We start from the raw sequence: 22,844 nt of genomic DNA, 5'->3' as shown, positions 1-22,844 counted from the left end.
TAGTGCACCCCACCTGGTAACATGCGACGGATCGTGTTTTCTTTTTTTGTACCCCTCTCCCCCAGCTTAGAAGTGCCTGAAATTGCGCAAGTCCAACTTGTGATGGTTAAAAAAGACGATGACGTGGTTCTCTATCGTTACACTTCGGTTCACATATTTGATGAGGTAGACGTGTTGTAGTCCTTCATCCAGTAGGTGCAGGATCCTGCGTTGGTAGGTAGCGGTATTGAATAATGCACCGATGTTCCTACATGTGCCACATTGGCGCTGCATCAAGTGTTGCATCATTGTTCTATGGGGGGTGATACCCACCTGGCGAGGTCCACCAGAAGCTTAACTTTCTTCCCGATGGTCTTCTTCTCCTGGTTATCACAGGAGGCGTAGCTGCGGGTGCAAAGGAGGGAGGCGGTTTATTAGCAGGACCATTAGTAGGCCCATGTAGAGGACCCTTTCCTAGGGCGCTTTTTTTTTCGCATAATTTTCCCTCATTTTTGCTCATCCTTGGGTGATGCTCACTCAGATGGACCTACCCGGACATGTGCTTCACAACATGTTGCAGGTGCCCCTCGTTGATACCCAACTTCTTCAAAACCTTAAAGCCCAAAATTTTGTGCACATCACATCTGCAAAAAAAAAAAAAAAAAAAAAAAAAAAAGTGGCGACGACATGTTGGTGGTGTACTACTTCATACACCCGTGTGGGTAGTGGGAGCTAAAGTGCCAATTGAAGGCGAATCGTTTTGTCTTTTGCCATACCTATGGTGACAACACGGGGCGAGGATGAAGTAATTTTCTTTGTCCCTGTTCTTGGTGTTGTTCACGAGCATTCTATAAAGGCAAAGGTGGAGGTGCATTCAAACGGATGTAGCATTACGGAGTAGGTTACCCTGGGTGATTCTTACATGAAGAAGTCCCCTTCCCAATTTTCTCGTGTTTATACTGCTAAGGCGAACCGTCGACATATCCCCACCTACCTAAGCGCTAAGTCGGTGCCATTACCACACAAGTGCTTCGTTAGAAAGGTCACCTTCTTGCAGTCGAAGTTTCTGAGGAAGTTGTTCATATCATCGTAAACTCTGTAAAAAAGAAAAAAAATAAAAGGGGGTAGGGAAGAGGACAAAATGGGAGAGGTGTGCACTTCGCAGGTTGGTTCATGAGTTCGGTTCATATAAAAATATACACACACATATATACGTATAAGCACATGCACGCTCAGTGACATGCGCTTGTGCCTTCACGAACTTCAAGAGGTTGTTATTTCCCTGGGTCAAAAAGGAGAGGAGCTTCTTTACGTGCACATCGAAGTAGGTGCCCAGCTGCAATAGGTTGTTTCGCAGGAACGCTTCTGTTATGGGGGTACCTCCATGGTTAGGCCGTTCGTCATCCCGCAGGTTATCACGCAGGTGATCCCCCAGGTGATCCGTCATGGGAAGGCCCCCCCTCCAACTGTATACCCCCTTGTAGTAGTAAAACTGAATAATATCAGGAACGAACGCAGAGGAACTTCCTTCCCCTTTTAAACCATTTTCTGAAAAATAAATAAATTTTGACAAATGGAAGTCTGAGATGTCTGCCTTTACTCTGAGTAGATGTTGGTTCTTCTCTTGGGCCATTTGCATAAGGAAGTTTTTTTTTTCCTTTTTGTTCCTCAGGGATTCCCTCTCGATGATCAGAAGTTTGCATCTCTCTCGTGGTTCAGGTGACTGTTCTATCAGTTTGGTTGTTCCCTCCTCCGCCTGGCTGTCTACTTTTATTCTGGACAGGGCTGCACTTTCCGCGACGCCTCCTTCCCCCCGCTGATGTCCACGCGAAAAGAACCTCTCCAAAATATCCACCAAGTCATCCATAATAAATTTGACCCATCTTGTCGTGTTGGCTTTCCCGGCGCCCAACTCAATAAACAGATAATCCCTCAGGGAGGTGCCTTCCCTTCTATTCCATCCTCCCTCATTAAACATACGTTCGAAGATCCCAAACAAATTGTTGTTAAAATGGAGAAGCAAAAACATCATGTTCACATTTTGTAAGTCATGTTTGTCTAAATTTTCCAAAAAAAAATATATTGATTTTTCACCTGAACTGTTCAGGTAATTTTTATTATGAAAATTTTTGTTTTTTAATCTTTTGATAATGCTCATTTTGCAGCATAGGTATATGACTGTATAAATGATGATGCTCATAATTTCGTCCCTGTCGAGGTTTTCCTTCTCAATCAACTGTTCGTCTGTGATGGTATCTGCCTTCTCGATGTTTTCCTCTTCATTTTCTTCTCTCCTCACGGGGAATACCTCCTTGTCTATAAATTGTAGGAGGTCCCAACAAAGGCGATACTTGTGGATGTTCCCAATGCTTTGGAGGGTGAGAATGGGAAGTGGGTGTTTCTCCCTGGGGTTGCTTCCCCTCCCATTTGTGTCCACTCTATCGGCGCGGAAAGTGTTTCCTTTTTCTGCCTCTGTTGATTTGCCAAGGGAGGATAACCTCCCCAGGTGATCCTTTACAAACGAATCTATTCCGTTCTTCTGGTGAGGAGTTTCCCTCAAATGGTATATCAACTTCTTCACTGCAACGATGTAGCCATCCAGGAATTGGTTAGCAGTGCTTAAATGGGGGTCTTCGGCTGGGGGTTCGGTCATCGGTTGCCCCGTTGTCTGTTCATCATTTCCCCCCTCCTTCGCTGCTACACCAGGTGGTGGTAGCTTCCCCTCCATCTCTCCCTGCAGCGCTCTCACAAAATCATCGTCCCTCAACTTAGACAGCAACTCCTCTACTCCGTGATTTAAAAATTGTTCGAAAATTATTTTATACTTAAGGGTGCGGAACTGCTCAAAGCTAGTGATAATTATTTTTTTTTTTAAAATGTGGAGGATTGTTTCGTTGAATGCGACATGGTATCTGTTCAACTCTGCTTCGACGTCCCCATTGTTTATTAAGTAGCTACTCGTGTCATTTATGTTGGGAAAGCAAAATGGGTTGTAGTGCAGATAGAGCGCCTTTAAAAATAGGGGGCATTTTTTCAGGTGTTTTACTATCTCCTTTGTCCTCCCTATACTGTCATCCGGGGGGAAAGAATTCCTTTCCAGTGGACACACGTCCTGCATTTTTGCTTCGCCTTCCTGTATGTTGCTCGCGCTAACTGCGTGTTTCTTTGTCAGGCCGATTTTGGCTAGTGCATTTTTTTGTATACACCCACGGATGGCTTACTGCTCTCCGCGGGTGCCCACCTGAGGTTTTTTTCTCCTCAGATAATGCACAGTAGGAAGTCACAAAAAAAAGGAAAAAAAAAAACAAGTTGCGTAGGGTCAACCTCTGTTCGTGCACAGCATCCACAATACATGCAATACGTATGCTACACGCACGGGGACTTTGTGTTAGTCAGGCTACTCTCTGGGGTAACTCTTTCCAAAAGGGTTTCCTGCCCTTTCACGACGGAGGTGCTTATGCGAAGTCGTGATGAGCTGGTTCAGATGATGATTAAGTCCCGTTAGCTTTGCGGAACTGCACAATATATGTACACATGCTCAAAAAAAGGAAAAAAAAAAAAAAAAAAAAAAAAAAAGAATACAGCAATGCACCGTTACTGAGCTGTGCTATACACAACACTACACAACAACAGACGTGTTTTCCTCTATCCAGGTGCATTTTCTACAAGTGGATATATGTTAAGTGTCCAAGTCGGCTCATGTGTACCCCCTTTCATATGCATATAAAAACCATTTTTATCACTTTTTGTATTTGTTTTTTTTTAAAAGAAAAAACTGTTTGGTATTGCAAAATGTTAAGTGTCCACATGCTACAAATTCATGCAATTTAGTTTTTTTTCTTCTCACCACCACTTGGGCATAAACGTGGCGTGCAGGAGGAAAAAAGAAAGAAAAAAATTCATATAGCTGTTACATTTAAAAATATTAATTTCAGAAAAGAATTATATTCTTAAGGGGGGAAGGAAAAAATAAGAGTAATAAGGAGGAGTATAAGAGTATACGAAATCAGGCAGAGTATAATAATATAAAATAAAAGAAGAAAAGGAAGAATATATAAGAACCACGCCACATACCACATAACACCATGTTCTTTCTCATATTACCACCCCATCATCATCTTGCCATCCTGTGTACTCAATAATTAATATATTCACATGTGAGTAATACATATATTTGAGTAGTATGGGTTTACCATGAATTATACTTTAGACGAGAAAAAAGGAAGAAGTACTTAAAGTAAGAAATAAAGAATTTCCCACGTAATCATGAGTAGGTATAAATAAAACGGAACAGACAAATAATCAAGGAGTAAGCACTCCCAAAGAAAATGTATACCGGAAGTGTATGCACATATTAATGTAAACTTCCCATAAGTTAAAATAGTACTGCAATAGAAAAAAGAAGAAAATGTCAAAATTGGTAAGAGTGAAATCAATATAGATAACATAGCTTCTGTAATATATCTTGAATTTATATGTGTGCCGCACATGGTTCATATATATTACTCCTTATATGTACAGGGGAATTGTTTAAAGGGGAGGAGTACACAATCCCGGTATGATGAGTTTGAGACAGCAGCAGGAAGGAATGATATATGTAATGGTAAATATGACACAATGAGGGGCAGCTTAGAAAGTATACTTAGTTCACACATGGAACTAACGCGTGAAGTAGAAGGCATTATGAATGTCTGGTGCCATATGAATAATAAAAGTAGCACGGACAGGTCTATGTACTGTCAGCATTTTTATTATTGGCTAGGACAGGAAGTGTGGGAAATGTGCGGACAGAAGAGTGAAGTGTTCTCTGAAGTTATGCGAAAAATTCATGGGATGTTACCCGAAGTACAGATGAAATTCAGAAAGGAGAGGTGCCCAAGTACATATTATAATGTTAGCGCAGAGGAGCTCGAACAGTTAAGGATACTGTACGACTATTCGCAGGATAAGTCATTTATAGAACAAGGAATAAAGGAGGCCGACCTCGACTGCCTCGGAGAATATAAGGACTATATGGAGAAGGTTTACACAATCCATACGAACATAGAGGACTTTTGCATGAAACCAGGGAATAATACCACACCCCTATGTATAGCGCGTAGGATCGTAGGAAGCGGAAGATCTTTAAAAATTGGCCAAATAAAGTCTTTACAGGGGCAAGTGGAAGCACAGCTAAGAAAGAAACAGGGTGAAGAAGAGCAGCGGGTCGCCCTGCACGCACTACAGGAGAAGCAGCAGCTGGAGAAAGCCAATGAAACCCCAGGTTCGAACAAAGAAGAAGCAAATGGTTCACGTAATTAAAAAATTATTATGGAAGAAGAAAGAAACAAGTGCAATGAATAGAAGGAAACTGCTCCTACACCCCCGCAAGGGTGCACCCCTTATTATGGGTGCACATGTACCACCACTCCATTGTACCATCCCATCTTAGGAGCACTACCATCCTACGAGCCTAGGTTGATAATATTTTCTTCATTATATTTTACATATTTCTTGCTGCCCATCTTTTAGTTTCAGAAGGTGAAGAAAGTCCAACGGGTGTAAGAGGTGAAGCAGGTCCAACAGGCCTAAGGAGTAGAGCAGGTAAGACAAATATAGAAAGGATACAACACATAACCAATATGTATAATCCAAAAGTGCATTATTATTATTACAAAAAGAGGAAAGTAAAAGAACAAATATTCAGAAAGAAAGAACACCCACACGGGGAGGTGCATCCCGATACATGGAATATTCCAAATGTTAGTATTTTGAACTATACTAAAAACAATACTCACACACCCTTGTCCCCCCTTCCTTCCTTACTCACTCTTCAGGTGAAAAAGCAGGTGAAGATCCTGAGAGAGAGGAAGTTACAGTTGCCGATGCTATTCCGAGTCCTGATACTTCACGTGAACAGCCCAATTTCAAACCAGTACAGCATGAATCCCATTCCTCCACTTCTAGCTCGAGTTCTAGTTTCAGTTCCAGTTCATCCTCAAGTGATCCTGCTGGTATTGAGGAAGAACGTGGCAGTAGAACTCCAGGTCCTGTTGGTGATGTGAATGATGGATTAGAGGTTGCCAGTACAGGGGAAAATGGAGAGAGGGGCCCTGCAGCACCTGGTGTACCGGGTGCAGGTATTAGTCCGGAGAGTGCTGATGGTGTGCAAGTTACTCATGAACGAGCTCAAGGTAATGGTCAACTTGCACGTACACCTACTCAGGTGAATAATGTGGAACAAGACCGTCTTTCTGCTTCGGCCTCTTCAGCAGTAGACCCTATCATCCCCATCGTATCTGCTGCACTTCCAATAATAGGAATTGGGGCCATTTCTTTCCTTCTATATAAAGTAAGTATACAATTATAATCATAACTACCATTACAATTATAATTAAAAGTAGTATATATGTAATATATTATTGATGAATATTATTTTGCATGCATAGGAGAGTTAAAATATAGGCTGCAGCATGCATATATGCCATACACACTCACCTCTTCATCCTTTTCTGCCTTTCCATATGCAGTATACCTCCCTATTCCGCGGAATAGGTAACCCTTCCAGTAGAAGCAGAAAAAAAAGAAGGTCCGCCATAAGAAGTGAACTTAATACATCCATGGAAGATACAACGGGCGATGCAGAAGACCATTCCACAGACTATTCAACACAAGATTCAACGGTAGACTCAACTTATAATTCCACAGAAGATTCAGGGGAATCTTCCACAACGGGGGATTACACAGAGGACTCGGGAACAGAGTCTACACTTTATTCAACAACAACAGGAGATGATTCCATGACAGAATATTCTACCGAATATACGACATCGTCCAGAGTAGGCAGGAATAGTAATAGACAGCGGCCGCGAAATATAAGGTACCATCGCATATAATAGTGCTTCTCCTCAAGAACTGCAGTGACCCCACCATTCTAACTGCATGATCACAACAGGCATAGAAAATGCGCAGGGGGAGGAATGAACTTTGTCCGCTTGCATCCAATATGGAGTACATGACCATAGTAGTCATGAAATTCCGGCAGGGAAGAAGAATTGTACACATATGCATGGAATATATGGAAGGAGTAGGCATATAACAAAAATGGAATTCCTTAAAATATATTTTTTGGGGAAATATGAATGCAAAGAATTTATGGGAAAAAAAGGAAGAGAAAAGAATGTGACAAACTTCTGGAGTAATTGGCAAAGGAAGGAAAATTTTGAACAATATCAGCATACAGGAAAGTGCAGCAATGCATTATATTAAAGAATTATAAAGAAGGGAAGAGGAATTATTATTATCAGATACATATATAACAGGCTCCAATGGGCGCCTATATAGTATTAATGTATAGGGGAATATATATACTTCTTTATAAGGTACAAGAACACAGCATAACACAAAGAGCAGCAACAACAAATTCTAAAATAAAAAAATTTTTAAATAAAAAAAAATTTGAACGAATCACATACTCCGCACCTTCCACACATATTCCACATTGCAAACATTCCCCGTTCTACATATTATTTCCGGGTATAATGTGTGTTCAGTGTAATATATATAAATAAAGAAACAAAATAATGGAAGGAATGTAGAATTCTCAATATAAATTAAGTTTATGTATTATATAAAAAAATTTTAGTAAAAATTTTAAGTGTGGAATATTCTTTGAATATAAGTAGCATAATTTAAAAATTTCAACCTAGAAGTAAAAAATTATAATTCGAAAGTAGCAGCAAATAAAAATGATAAGGAATAATGTAATAGTACATGAAATTGCACAAAATGTAATAATACAGGGAAGAAAAAAAAAGAGAACAAGTAAGAATAATAGGGAACAACTTAACCTTACCGAAGTTCACACAGAGTATAATAATAAAAAAAGAGCGAAGAAAAAAATAAATAAATAGTAAGTTCAGCACACACAGCACAGAACAACCATATTCCTTCCCTGAACTTACCAGCTCATCATCCCATTATCTTCCCTTCCCTTTTCTTTCTGTGTATATTCAATAATTAAGAATTAATATACTTCATACATATAAGTAATATGTAAGGAACATATAAGTAACACATAAATAATACATATGAATTTATATAATGTGGGTTCACAGTGAAATCTATTTTATGAGGGAAAAGGAATAAATAATTGAATCAGAAAATGAAAATTTAGTGTACGGATACGAGTGAGTACAATTATAATACGGAGGATAATAAGGAAGTATAATTTAGAAAAATATGTAAAAGGGATACATTTGTTAAAATGGAATTACTGTAAACCAAAATATTAAAGGAAAGGAAAGAGAATGATGGCTGTGAGGGGATTCTTCAGTGGTGTTCATAAAGATATGTTACCGAGTACGTAAACAATGAAATATATGGTATAGTAAAATAAATATAAGTACTGCAGCATATACATGTATTCATTATTATATCTATAGGGTGGACGTACAATGGGCCTCACCTCCGCAGGAATATATGGCTTTTTTAATACACGGGTAGGTCCATGTAAATGTTGTGGACAAAAGAAAGCAGAAGTGAGTGAAGCATTACAGAGGGAATTAAAGGACTACGGGGATCTTAAGGCTGACATAAATAAAATTATGGGTGCCTGGTGCAAAGTGAAGGACATGCAGATGAGCAGGGATTTCAGGGATAAATATTGTCATTCCTTTTATTATTGGCTAAAAGAAAAATGGATTAAAGAAATGAAGCAGAACACAACATTATCAGGGAACATAAGTGGAATATATAAAATACTGAAAGAGGAAGTCCCTGTAAGTACGTGCAACATACTATATCAAGATATTACGGAGGAACATTTTCAATGGATGAAAATGCTATTCGACTATAAAGGGAATTATGACAAAATAAAAGATGGACAAGATGTGGATTGTAAAAGAATCTATAACAAAGGATGTAAGGAGGCTTTCCAGGAAGTTGCTGATGCTTATAAAGAAATGTCGGAACATTGTGCACATACTAATGATGAGCATGATTATTATGAACAATTCAAAAATATGTTTCAACAAGAGGATATTACAAATCTGAAGCAACTGATGACGAGAGTAGGCTTGGGTTCCGAAACTATAGGAGGAACAGAAAGTCCGTGTACCCTCGGAGAACCTCCAGCTGATCCGGAACTGCAAGCTGAACTGGAAACTGAAGAGGTAGTTGTGCAGGTTGCACAGCTTCCTACTGAAGGTGATCTAAGTGATCAACTACATGTGCAAGCTGAAAGGGCAGGGCAGCCTCTTAAGGGACAGGAAATGCGGCAGAGTGCCGAATCCCATACACTAAGTGCATCGGCTGTGGACGGTCCGACGTCTACAGTTCTTCAGAAAGATCCTGTGCAAGATTCCCTCCCGGTTTCTGGGCAACAAGATGGGGGCACTGGATTCGGGTTCAGGGGTCAACTTTCTGAACGAGGACATGATTCTGGAGTGGAGAGTCTAGAACACCAGAATCCTGGTCAGCTGGAAGGGACTCTCTCTACACTCAGTACGGACAATACAATACATGCCTTTCCTACCATTCCTATCGTATCTTCCATCGCCGCAGTAGGAGGAGGATTAGGTTTTATTTCTTTTCTTTTATATAAGGTACATATATATAGCATTAGAATAATATATATATACACACACACACACAAATATATCCGTTTATAATATTTTTTAAAAAGGGGGGGGAAAAAAAATATATATATATATATTCATCATTTCTGTTGTTCAAAGTGGTATGTTTACACATACGCAATAAATGTTCAGTGTACACAATAAATGTACATTGGTGATACATTCTTCCACCATCCTTTCTCCTTTTCTTCATTCCTTCTCAGTATACCCCATTATTCTCTCGGAAGAATAACTCTTCTGATGTAAAGAAAAGAAGATCCGCCAGGTATGACTTGGATATGGAAACTGAGGATTATACCGACTATTCCACGGGAACCTCTACAGCAAATTACACATACGGTACGACGGAAAATTCAACACAGGATGAAGCAGAAGCCTCAACATTCGATTCAACAGAGGGAACTTCTACAACAGACTACACAAACGACACGAAAGAAAATCCAACATTCGATTCAACAGAGTATTCAGGGGATGAGGAGTCAACAGAAGATTCCGTCTCATATACTACTACCCATTCTAGCAGAAGAGGAAATAATAGGTGGAATGAACAACAGCGAATGCAGAGAAATATACGTTACCATCGCATTTAACGTTCCTCCTTAAAGTTATGAACACAGTACAGCGCATTCTGAATTATACATTGTATGGAATGTCCCATCCGCTCATTATAATTAGTACACAGTGGCCTTCCAAATTATTATAATTTACAGAATTTCATATGTAAAATGAATATTGTCAATTGCACGTACATTGTGCACAAGAATAATATTCAAATAAGGAAAGAAAATGGAGGATGAAAAGGAAAAAAGGGTAAAATGCTTAATAAAGAAGAAATAGATATTCTGCATAAAAGAAGTTCTAATAATAATTTCAAGTAAGTATACAATATTTATAATTTTGAATAGCATAAATTAAAATTTCTACCGTAAGGAAAAAAATATCTATCTTAAGGGAAGAACTATGCTCTAAGCGAGGGGGAGTAGATAAGAATAGAGAAGGAAATCTTATAACAATGAACCATCACACACAAAATATAATATTTCGAAAAGGAAAAAATAAAAGTACTCATGCACAATATAATAGTGTGTTCAATGACAAACATATGAGGAATTTGCATTTCTTATTGCCTTCCTTCTACTTTTCTCTTTTAGTACACATGCTCCTATTTTTACCTTCAATTATAAGAACGACGATTTTGATGCATATACACCTTATCGCAACTTGAAGAATTAAGGGGTGTACACTATTAGAAGAAATGAAAATTTAATATATACCCATGCATAATCATCATCATGCACCTACGTATAATTCATGTATTGCAATACTGTGAACTCATGAGTATGGGGGCACCATGTTAATAAATATGTATATTGTACGCAAAGGAACACATATACATATAAACAATGGCACCATCAAGGGAATCAACACAGGTTTGTTCTTTCTCCCTTTTTAAGAATGGATAATTAAGTAGTATATATATAGAACTGTGTGCAAAGTATAATAAAAATATAAAAGTATATATATATATATTTCCTGCCAATTCTACCTGTAGGAGGGGGATCCATGTTTAAAGAACTTACCTTCAAGATTAATATATAACAAATTAAAAGGGAACACACAGCAGGATAGGGATACAAGTTGTGACAGTGATGTAGAAACTATACTGGAACAGAATATTCAGGATGGAACTGTTAAGAATAAAGCTAAAGGAGCCCTATGTTATGTATATAAAATGGACAATGATAGAGACAGGAAGAAAGAGAAGGCAGATTATTGTCATGCCCTTTATTATTGGGTAGGTGAAATATTATGGAAAAGATATGAAGACGAAGGGGATAGTGGGAAAACAAAATTTTACGCTGCTATAGGTAAATATCAAAGTAAAATAATGAGTAAGGAGGATGAATATGGGTGTAACCCTCCGAATCCTAGTAAGGAACCTAAAATTTTTACAGCATTGAAGAGAATATTCGAGTACTCTATAGACAAAACATTTATAAAAGACAAAATAGAAAACAAGGTACCCTGTCCGAAGCCGTATCAAACATATCTAAGGGAAGTGCAGGAGGCCAATAGCATTATGAAGGAAGAATGTGAGAAGGATGGAGATGCAGGGTGGTGTATAGAATATAAGGAACTGTGTGAGAAATGTATGCTAACGGGACAATTGGAACAGTGGGAAATAAACTGCATAAACGGAGATATGGAAGAGAAGGAGGAAAAGTGTAAAGACGAACAGAGCGTCCCAGATGGCAATCTAGAGCAAGCTCCAACGGAACAGCGTGCACTTCATCCTGAACCTAGTTCCGGTGATGCGGGAGGCCCAGGAGCGAATTCAGGAAGTTCATCAACACCCCTTTCCACCACTATTATCCCTTCCGTTATGGGAGCAGGAATAATTCCAGCACTTGGTCTCTTTCTATATAAAGTAATTGTCACAGTTATCATTAAAATATAAATAATAGTCTCTATTCATATTTATTCCTTCTTTTTTCTTTTTTTCTTCTATGAGTATTGAATATGGAGGTATCAAGCGCATCACATATATATTCTGTATATATTTTCACGTCCCTGCTATTAGTATACCAATTTATTTTCAGCAATACGTGGAAATTCTCCTAAAAGCAGAAAAAGAAGATCAGGCAGCTCTCACTTCTATAACACATCTAACGACGACGACACCTCAACGTACAACTCAACAACGTATGATTCTACCGACGTTTCAACAGTAACATCTGTAACAGATGAATCTACCATATATAATGGTAGGGCAGCAGCAGCACCATCTGGCACCACCAGAAGAGGAAGAACAAATACACCAAATCGCCGAAGTAATATTGCTTACCATCCTAGGTAAAATGGCCTTTCCTTCAGCAAACTATGCGAATCTCCAACGTGTTTTAAATGCCTTGTACAACAGAGTGTATATTTTCCATAGAATTCGGAAGAGTAGCAAATAATAATACAAGGTGTGAGCAATGACGAAGAAATATAAATTACCGTTTCACACACATATAATATTCCCTTCCTCAAGCATTATAATGATGTATACTTTTTTTAAGTGCACACTGCCACAGAAAATATGCTATACACAGTATCTGAAAGAATAAAAATGATAAAAGAAAAAAGAAGAAATAATATAGATTACTGTATAGCATATAATGATCCCTTCCCCCAAACTATACAAGGTCTTGCAAGTGTTAGGTGAATTATCTGCGATAAAAGTATGAAATATAAAAGAAGAACTTTACAACAATTCTGAAGTGTAACAAAGAAAAAGAATTGAAAAAAAAATTGAAGTGTAAAAGAATGAAGCAAAAAGAAAGACGACTTAGCGATGGAGTGGCATCTTTGCGGATCAGCCAACGTTTGAAATGGTGGACGCACCAACACTGCCGTTATGACGAATGCCTAAGCGGATGGAACGAACCAAGCGAGTTGAAAAAAAAAATTGCTCGTTCGTAAATTTGGCATGCGAATGCACATGGATAATTATTTTTGCAGTTTCCCGTGGTTGGTTTGATCAGGGGGGCAACTGCCACAAATGGCGTTGGTTGGGGGGAAGAAACGTAAAAAATAAAAAATCGAAAAATGGCAGAGGAAAGGTAAAAAAAGAGGGGGACACGAAACAAATGCATACGCATATGTGTGTACACCGCTCAGGAGCACGCGCGGTGTGAAGAAAATTGAGATTTCTCAAAAGAAGTAGTGTAAAGAAACGGCATGGAGCTGCGTTGCCACGTCATGCCGCTAAATACTGCCATGATTCTACACGCCTGTATGGGGCTACTTCTTCTTGACCTGGGAGAGCAAGCTGTCCAGGCCGAAGGGGTCGGAGATGTCCTTGATAAATTTGACCGGCTCAGAGGTACTCTGCGTGGTCTCCATCTTTTGTAGCGTCTTCTTCACCCGTTCGTTGGAAAATTTATAAATATTGTTGCTCTGTTTGGAGTTGAACAGAGGCGTATCGTAAATCTGGTACAAGTCATCATCATTTGCAGAGAGTTGATTTTTTCCATCATCATTCTGGTTGTTTATGTTGAAAAGGCTAACATCGTGTATGTTGCTGTTTTTACTGACATTGACTTTGTTAAGAGCAAGTTGTTCTTCAATGAGTCTATTTTCATAATTTTTCATTTTTTTCAGATTTTTTTCGATATGGTAATCTCTTTCGATTTCTCTTTTTTTTTCGTTGATAATGGAGCTGCTCTGCGTTTGTGTTTGTGCACGTAATTTTTCTTTTCTTGCTTGTATGGCTAGGTTTTGTAAAACATTTTCTTTTTCTTCCTTTTATTTTTTTTTGTTTAATAATACTGTTCCGCATTTTTATTTCTTCTCTAGTTTTTTTCTCTGCCACGTAGAGGTACTCACGTAGATGTGCAAAATTTTCATTAAGCTCTACTTGGTTTAGTTTTTTATTATCACTTTTGTTACGTTTATCTAAGGGAATATTGTATCCTTTATTGTTTTTCCAGTTGGACACACAAGGAGGGATTTTCCAGTTTTCCTCCTCTTCTTTGTTTATCTTTCTGGTAGGGGACCTTAACAAAGGATAGTCGGGAGAGTTCTTCACGTTGGGTAATTGCTCTATCGTTACCATGTTACAAAAAGGAGTGGAATGGCACAAAATGAAGTGGCGACGTAATCAAACGGGGAAAGGTGAACAATGAGGAGGCACATCCACCCCAAAAGCGTTTAATACGGGGAGGAGTAATTCTCTCTCATTACAAAAAAAAAAAAAAAAAAAAAAAAAAGACGCATCATCCCGTAATGGCGACTCTGCACGTACCTACAACGTATGCAACACGCATAAGTGCACCCTCGCGAGAATCGTTTCTGTTTCAATCCGCTTCGGAAAATTTACTCCTTAAATGATAAGTGACTTACTAATACTTTCATGCTTGCGCTCGTTTCTGCATTTATTTTGAAGTTCTCCTCACACATTTTGGCGTAGTGGCAAACGTCCTGCAGAGAAGCGGAGGTGGATGCGAACGGAAAACATGTGTTCATTGCATTCACGTGAATTACGTGTTTTGGGGGGTGGTAGAAGAACGGACAAAAGTGCGTCCAATGATTGACCAGGAAAAAAAAAAAAACTGTACCAAATGAATTTGCCTTCGTATTTTTTCCTCGTAAGGGGTGTCTCCATCCTGAGAAGGTTCGGTTAAGAGGGTGGAAAGTTGCAGAACAAATGAGCGGCAGTAATTAGATACGAGGTTGTACCTACGCTTGCATCTTCCCACAGGGGGGATGGTCAGGTGGGAAATAAGATACAGACAATCGCCCTTGCCCCTGCACGTCCATACAAGTCGGTGCAATGCGCCGCGTTGGGGGTCTAACTTTTAAGGAGTCCTCCAGGTTCAGCTTCATGATGCGCTTGTTCTGCTCATCAATTTTGACCTGAATGAGGTTCTTTATCTGGTGAGTGGAGGGTATGGGGGGTTAAGCGGCGATGAGGAAGCACACTTGGGGAGAACAAAACACATGTAGCTCCCTCTAAAGGCAGATGTATCTTCTGCCTCTTCCATGAAGGGAGTACCTCCTGAAGATAGTAATCGTTTATCCGATCTACAATTCTTGATATGATATCCTCGATAATGGCCTGTGATGGGGGGGAAGTATAATCCTGTGATGAGATTTGTCCTGTGGGGTGGGGATCTTCATGAAGCATAATCCCCTCTACGTATTGCGCAGCTTACCTGCGCGATAACATCTTCGTAAAACGTTTTAAAAGAAATGAGGGGGAGGAGAACCTTCTCCACCTGCTCGCTAGGCTTCTCAGGGATCTACCAGGGGAAAAGGTGGTAAGAAGTAGAAGTGAAGTTACGAGGAATAGGACACATTGATGAGGGATCTACTAGGGGAGTCAACGCCATGACCTCCGATGTGAGTAGCAATAAAATTACTCTACGCGCAAGACGTAAGCCCCCTCGGGAGGAGGAACTTACCCGCTTGTTGGTCATTTTGTAGATGACCAGTAGGGAGTGCAAGTAAACTAAAAAGCTGGAACATATGTGAAACATCTTGTCGATGAAAAAATTCTGAAACGCCCTCTCTGTGTTTAAGACAATCTCAGATATGGTTCTTAGAAACCCTACTATACAGTTTAATTGGATTTCTATTTTTTTTTTTTTTTTTTTTTTGCACATTTGTAAATGCATCTTCATTTGTTTTTTTTTTTCCTTGAGGGTGTTTCTGTTTTCTTTCCCCAGTTCGTGCAGCTCGGTGGAACTATCGCTCTTAATTTTGACCTTCCCTTCACTGGTAGTATCCTCTCCATTATTGTAGTTTCGAGAAATGTGGTTTTCCCCATGTGTGTATTCATCAACCTTTTGCTTATTCTCTTGCTCATCATCAGCACGTTCTTCATGGGCCGCTTTGTTCTTCACGTGGGAGGTTAGGTCGATATCTTTTGACGGGGGAGTCAAACCACCTTCGACGCTGAGCCAGTGCTGCCACTTCTCAAACGGGGTTCCCATCTCCTGCATGACGACTTTCTTGATGCTTTCATCGGAGATGGAGGATGAGGAAGAGGAAGCGTGGTCACTCTCCCCAGAGGAGTTGTCCTCACCGTTGTTCTCATCGCTGTCCTCCCCATCAGAATACACACCTCCGCAGTCAGATAGTATTTTTGTAAACATCCACGTGGGGACATCACCCATGATGCTGGTCATCCGTTTGGGAAGCGCAGAGTGGGCCTCCTCACCCGCTCCGTCCATCTCGCAAGGTCCATCCGCTGAGTTCACTTCTACCGCCGATATTCCTCCCAGTTTGCCCCTTTTCAAAAGTGCGCGCGCGCCTCTCCCCACTTGAAATATCCTCCGTAGGGACATCAAGTCGGACAAGATAAACCCCACGCTGTTGTAGCTGAGCGTCGGGCTCCAATTGAATTTCGTTCTGTCCGTGCCAAAAATTTTGGCGTTCCTATTTTCTCGCAGGAAAAGCAAAAAGCCTTCCACATTGTCTATGTAATTTTTAAAGTGCTTAAAAATGAAGGCCAGATAATTCGGAAGCGAACTTGGTATGTAATACTTGCTCGTAAACAAAATTTTAAAAATTTTAACCAAATTGATCGTCTCCTTTAGCCAATAAAACTTGTCATCAAATATATATTTCTTATCAAACAGTATGACATTTTTGCAATTTTCATTTATCTTATTTTCCAGCACATTGAGGATGTACTGTGCGTATGCTTCCCTTTCGAAATTTTTTAAAAAATTATGAACATGCTCAGAAATTATGAACTGTTCATACTTTTTTTTTTTTTTTTTTTTTTTTATTTCGTTGAGAAAGCTAGCTGTTTTGGTGTAATTTTCGATGAAGTTGTCGCAGTGTGTGAGGAGAAAGATTTCCTGGAACTTCCTCTTAATAATTTGCAGCAGGCTCTGCACAATTCCCTTGGCGCAGAACAGCGCACCGGGGTCTACTTCGTCTACGCACCTGTTTATCTGCTCGACGCGTTCGTCTTCCAGCAGGTGCCTCCTGACATGTGTGAGGAAGGCGTCGTAGGACTCGAACGGGAGGTGTGCCTGCGGGGGGGAGGGTTGAAATAGTGTGTAGAGTGGCACGGTTGGAAGTGACAGGGGGAGAGTGCCGTGCAGGCTAACCCTGCGAGCATACCTACCAGGCTGTCCACGAAAATCTCGCGGAATAAATCAATGAAGGAGTCCATCTGGTTGAGCAAGTAAGAGGCAGTTACAACTCCACGCAGACACTGGTCCATTATGAAGATGCCACTGGCGTCGCTCCTGCAGTTCCCGGGGAGGGCATCCTTCACCACCCTGAGGAACACATAAGACAGCCGATGCAGGTGCGAACCAATCTCAGTCACAATCTTTCTTAAACATTCGTTCATATGTTTAATGGAGTTATTTTTAGCAGAATGAATAACGTCTTCACTACATTCAGATGCTCTCCCATATTTATCGAGGAGGTTATTCCAAGCAAGTAATGAGCTAGCTATTTTGCAAATGCTTTTGTAATTATTATATAGCAGGGCCTTTATCTCCCACGTTTCCTTCGCAACGAGGACAATTTTTTCGATAACGTAAAAGAAAAAGTTAAAGTTGTTGACGCTAACATGTTCAATTAGGAACTGTTTTTCTTTCTCAAAGTTAAAGTCCTTTCTGTGCAACTCATTGTACATACTGACTAGCGATAAAAACTGTTTGTTCTGACTTAACATTTTTATTTTTTTTTGTAACTTAATCAGTAGCTGCTCCACCTGTACGTTATTCTTCAACACGTTTTTTAAAAACGACATATTTATTTTGTCCTCAAGAAGTTGATAATTATATGTATGGATGTTTAGTACTTCCCTCAGTAGGGCGTACACAAACGTCTTGGACAATTCCACTTCTTTCTTCAACAGGGGCATCATTTTTTCCATCATATTTAAGTTGGAAGGGAGACACATAAACTCCTGTGCGTTTTTTCTTAAAATCATGATAATGTCATGGTGAATTATATTTTTAATATATTCGAGGTCATTTTTTACTTCGATTATATTTTTTTTTTTTGTGGCTTCCACTACGTAAGCCATTGAGTCGTTGATAATTTTGGCAACGTCTTCGCTGCTCAGTTGTTCTTCCCTCCCACCGCCGCCATGTTCGTCTCCTGCGCGCTGCATCGTGTAAGCAGTGCCCCTCTGGGGGGGGAGGAAGCATACGGATCTCTTCACTCCCTTCACCAAACCAGTCACATGAAGAGCTATGTATTTTCCAGGCGTACTGACAGGAGGAGGTTCTCCCAGCAAGTGCTACATTCGTGTATGTGCCCGGGTTGGGTTCCCACCACTTTGTCGCTACACCCCTCTTTGCCGTGGTGCTATATTATCGCTTCATCATTTTCGCTATTTTTTATTTTTACATTCCTTCGTTTCACTTTATTTTAATTAATTATTATTTTATTTTTTTTTCTGCCTTGGTCAGGCAAAAAATGGCCCCGCTTCCCCCGCACAACGCGGCCCTGGGGGGTACCTTGCGTAGGATACGCAAGGGAGTTTTAATTTTACCAAGTGAAGATCAGCTGAGCTGTTGCCTCTGCGCACCCGAATGGGCGGCGAAAGGAAAAAAAAATAAAAAAAAACAGAGCAGAGTGAAAATACACAGCACAGGTGTGCCCACTTTGCGCAATCATAACCATTCCATTGCGTTTCTCGCCACCAAGCACCGTTATTTCACCCCGCACAATTTGGAGAAGGGTCATCCACCGGGGATGATGTCCCTAACACAGTGTATACTCTTCCCCCCACGATAAGCACGTCACACATGGTAGAATGGTAAACAAACAAGAAAAAATTAGCCCCTGCTTGTGTGAACTTCCTCCAACTTCAACTTTGTATTTTTTGAAACCCCCACGGTGACCACTTACCTGTGGACGTAAAGGTAACAATAGTGAGCACACCGTTCAGTTTACTATCGGGGGAATCCTATGAAAACATACACCCTAAATGCGAAATCCTACACACCCCTAACTGGGAAATCCTGCTCCTTATGTGTGAAATGCCACGCTCACCCCCTCCTTATTCATTCACTTTTATTTTTTCTTTTTCTCCTTCTTCATTTTCTTCTTTTCTTTTTTTTCTTTCTTTCTCTTCTTCTAAAAACAATTTTTTTTCTTCTTTTTTTTCCTTTTTTTTTTTTTTTTTGCTTTTCTTTCTTTCTTCCCTTCTTCCATTTCCCTCTCAACACCCTTAATAATTAAATAGGAGACCACATTTGTTCTCCTTACACCCTAAAACAGCTAAACAATCAGGCCACATTTGTTGTTCTTACACCCTGAAACAGTTAAATACGAGGCCACATTGTTGCTATTATACCCTAAAACAGCTAAATATCAGGCCACATTGTTGTTCTTTTACACTCGGAAACATCTAAATACCAGACCATATTGTTATACTTACAACCTGAAACCTTAATCCTAAGTGCGAAATCATATACCACAAAACACATAAATACCAGGCCATACTATTGCTCTTATACCCTAAAATAGCTAAACCACCATGGAACACTGTTGTTCTTATACCCCAGAACAGATAAACACCAGACCATATTGTTCTTTTTACACCATGAAACCTTAATCATAAATGCGAAATCCTACACACACCGCTGTACTGATTCATTCACCTTTATTTCTTTTTTTTTCCTTCTTCCTTTCTTCTAATATTAACTTTTTTTTTTTCTGTTCTTTTTTTTTTTTCATTCCATTTTTTCTTTTCTTCCCCACTAAAGGATTTTTTTCCAATTTTTCAACCGCTTTAACACCCCCCACCCGCATCAGGCAATCGTGAAAATGAAATTTACAGCTCATTCAAATGGGGTTAGCGAGCAAATTTATGTGAGCACGTTGCTCGGCAAATTACGTAATATAGAGGTTCCTTCATTATATTCGCGTGTGCAAGTGACCCATGTACGCCCCTTTCGCATTTTTTTTATTCCTTTTTTTATCTTTTCTTTTCATTTGTATGTGTATGAATAACTCTGCATGTAGAGGGAAAGAATATACTACCAAACTAAGGGCGCGAAAGAAAAAAAAAGGGAAGTGCTTACCTTCCTCAAAAAAATTATTATATTAAGAAAACTTATGAAGGTAAAGAAAACCTATAACAAAAAAAAAAAAAAAATTAATGAACATATATTTTGGATCCTTCAGTATAAAAAGAAATTTCCCAACATGTCCGTGAACTGAGGGAATTTTTTTTTTTTTCTTCTACTTATATTGATTACACATCAACAGTGTAAACACTTTCATACAATACAAAAAAAAAGGAAATAGGAAAAAAAAAAAAAAAAAAAAAGGGATTAAAGCAAAAAAAAAAAAAATAAAAAAGAACGAAAGAAATATCAATCTGCTTTGGGATGGTATATGAACTCTGTGAGGTTATTTATGCCCTCCTTACAGGGGAGGGAGACTTTATATTCAATGGTTCATGCTATGGTAACTAATATTTCTCCTTTGTTGTTGCTGTTGTCTTTGTCGCTGTCGTTGTTGTTGTCCATTATGCCTTCTGTTGGATGATGGTTGTGCAGTGGTAGTGTATAAAGAAGAATCATCTGTTAAGTCCGCTGTTGAAGTTACTGTCGAAATATATGTAGAAGAAGTTTCCGTTAGGGTATCAAAGTCGCTTTCAATTGTTCTTCTTTTCTTTCTTGCGTTCTTTCCATCGACGTTTCCAAGATTGTTACCAAACCAAGATGGTACAAGACCGTACTGAAAGAAAAAAAGGGGTGGTGGAAATGTTAGGGGTGAAAGAAGAAAAAAAAAATCAAGCACATACATGTGCACTTTGAACAACAGAAATGATGAATATATTTTTTTTTTTTTTTCCCCTTTTAAAAAATATTATAAACGGATATATTTGTGTGTATACCATTCTAATGTCCTATGTACAATGTTTCAGTAATTATGTACTATTACCTTATATAAGAAGAAAGCGACAGCTGCTGGTAGGCTTATCGTACCAAGTGTGCCCAATATAGCCGCAGCAGCGGTAGGGATGGTGATGTTGTTGTTGGTTAGACAATGTGATGTGTGTTTTAATTTGCATTTCAACACAGATGGTGATAGAATGGAGGTGGTTCCACCACCTTCCCCCTGCTGGTTGAACCATCTGTTGAATTCAGTACACCATGCTGAACCGGAATTTGAACCCGCATTCTGCGCGCACTGCGATTTTATTTTCTTATATGCATCAGCAGCTGTGGTTAGGTAACCAATGTATTCACTCTTACACGGGAACTCAGAAGTTGGAGGATCGGGAATGTTCGTCCTTATATGTTCATAGTCCTGAGTATATTTATATATTGTTTTCAGTTTAGTAAAAGTGTCCAAGCTAATGCCATCATACAAATTAATGCATGGATTATTAATTCTTAGGTTCTTTAGCTCATGGTAGACTGCAAACATAGCTGTACAGAACTCCTGAGGTTTCCTGATAGTGCTAAATAGTGTGCCCCCTATCCAATAATACAAAGAATGACAGGTTGTATCGTCGTTAGGCTTTACCATTTTCTTATTGAATGCGTAGCAATAAGCTTTCACAACTTGGTCCTCATATTCGTGCGATCTTGCGTACTGCTCTACTATACCCTTAAGCTCTTTACTTACTGTTCCTGAGTCAGCTCCACCTGCGCCATTACACTTATCATTGGCCTTACTTAATTCATCATACACTGTTGCTGAGGGTAATTGTTCTTTACAACTTTTCTATAAATGTAATAAACGGAAAAGAAGGACAAAATGTATGGGTGGAATGTATGTGTGCAGGAAATGGAACATGTAGGTGCATGTTCCCCCGCATTCTTATATTTTCATTATACTTCATATAGAGTATTATAAATGGAGTAATGCACTCATTTTGAGTAAAGAATATATGTGTGAGTACCACTGACATTCCTCAAATATATTTCTGTATACAATTTGTCTCAACTGTTCCTTATATTTATCCAGAAATTCGGATACAGAGTGTGAACACTATGCTTGTTCCATAATTTTAAATATCATGTTTCTGCTCTTCAGTAGCACATCTTCAATTTTTGAGGTACGGTAACATATACAAATATTGGAACTATTACACATATATATAATTAAAAATGAAATACAAACAAATGTTCATAGAGCCGCATAATTGGGAGGGACAGCGACACCGATCTTCTCATAAATTACTTACCTATCCACTATATTATTTACCTTATGCGTCATTGTCCATAACGCTATACTATTATAAGTACGCCACAATTATTATGTATATAGGAAAGGAGCGCAATTTTCCTTCCAACAGATATTTTTAGCATGTATGCTTAAATTATTTTTTCCGTACTCTTACTTGAAAGGGGGCTCATCTAAAAATTGATCACATAAATACACAACTCCCATGAACAGAGTACACCTCCCCTTTTTCCTTTCCACTCTGCTTAAATGTGTACATATTCATTCGTATATAGTAGCAATTGGAGTCTCACCTCATGAAGTTAAAGGGGATGAAGGAAGACATATGTAGTATAGAGGAATTATCTTCATTATTGGTACTAAAAAGCAAGAAACATATGTGTACCTTCATAATAATAATTTGTACCACACACCTCTATTCACGCAGAACCGCTTAGTAATATTAAACATTCCTTCCCATCCCATATCTTCGTTCCTTCTTAAGGAGGCTCTTTATAGGTAACGCATATATACTAAAAACGTACACTGCGCTGTTCCAGCTCTTCACCCTTTTTTATAATGTACATCATAATTTATATA

The 22,844-nt window shown here is 39.1% G+C and overlaps 2 protein-coding genes across 2 annotated transcripts; both read right to left on the bottom strand.

Moving 5' to 3' along the window:
- Positions 1–66: 66 nt before the first annotated feature.
- Positions 67–3,097, bottom strand: PCOAH_00026430 (Uncharacterized protein; the record flags this gene model as incomplete). The annotated part of the gene is made up of 6 exons (XM_020059448.1): positions 67–205; positions 313–384; positions 531–623; positions 756–827; positions 974–1,075; positions 1,242–3,097. 6 exons carry the CDS (start codon positions 3,095–3,097, stop codon positions 67–69), a joined length of 2,334 nt encoding a protein of 777 aa, XP_019915181.1.
- Positions 3,098–13,382: 10,285 nt separating this feature from the next.
- PCOAH_00026420 (Uncharacterized protein) lies at positions 13,383–18,225 on the bottom strand (the record flags this gene model as incomplete). The annotated part of the gene is made up of 9 exons (XM_020059447.1): positions 13,383–13,805; positions 13,999–14,163; positions 14,484–14,561; positions 14,699–14,746; positions 14,937–15,014; positions 15,136–15,198; positions 15,296–15,382; positions 15,545–17,125; positions 17,221–18,225. 9 exons carry the CDS (start codon positions 18,223–18,225, stop codon positions 13,383–13,385), a joined length of 3,528 nt encoding a protein of 1,175 aa, XP_019915043.1.
- Positions 18,226–22,844: the final 4,619 nt, after the last annotated feature.

This window comes from Plasmodium coatneyi, chromosome 9 (genome assembly GCF_001680005.1).
Source record: "Plasmodium coatneyi strain Hackeri chromosome 9, complete sequence".
NCBI classification, from domain to species: domain Eukaryota; phylum Apicomplexa; class Aconoidasida; order Haemosporida; family Plasmodiidae; genus Plasmodium; species Plasmodium coatneyi.
Note: the sequence above shows the minus strand (reverse complement) of the source record. Positions and strands in the feature narration are given on the sequence as shown.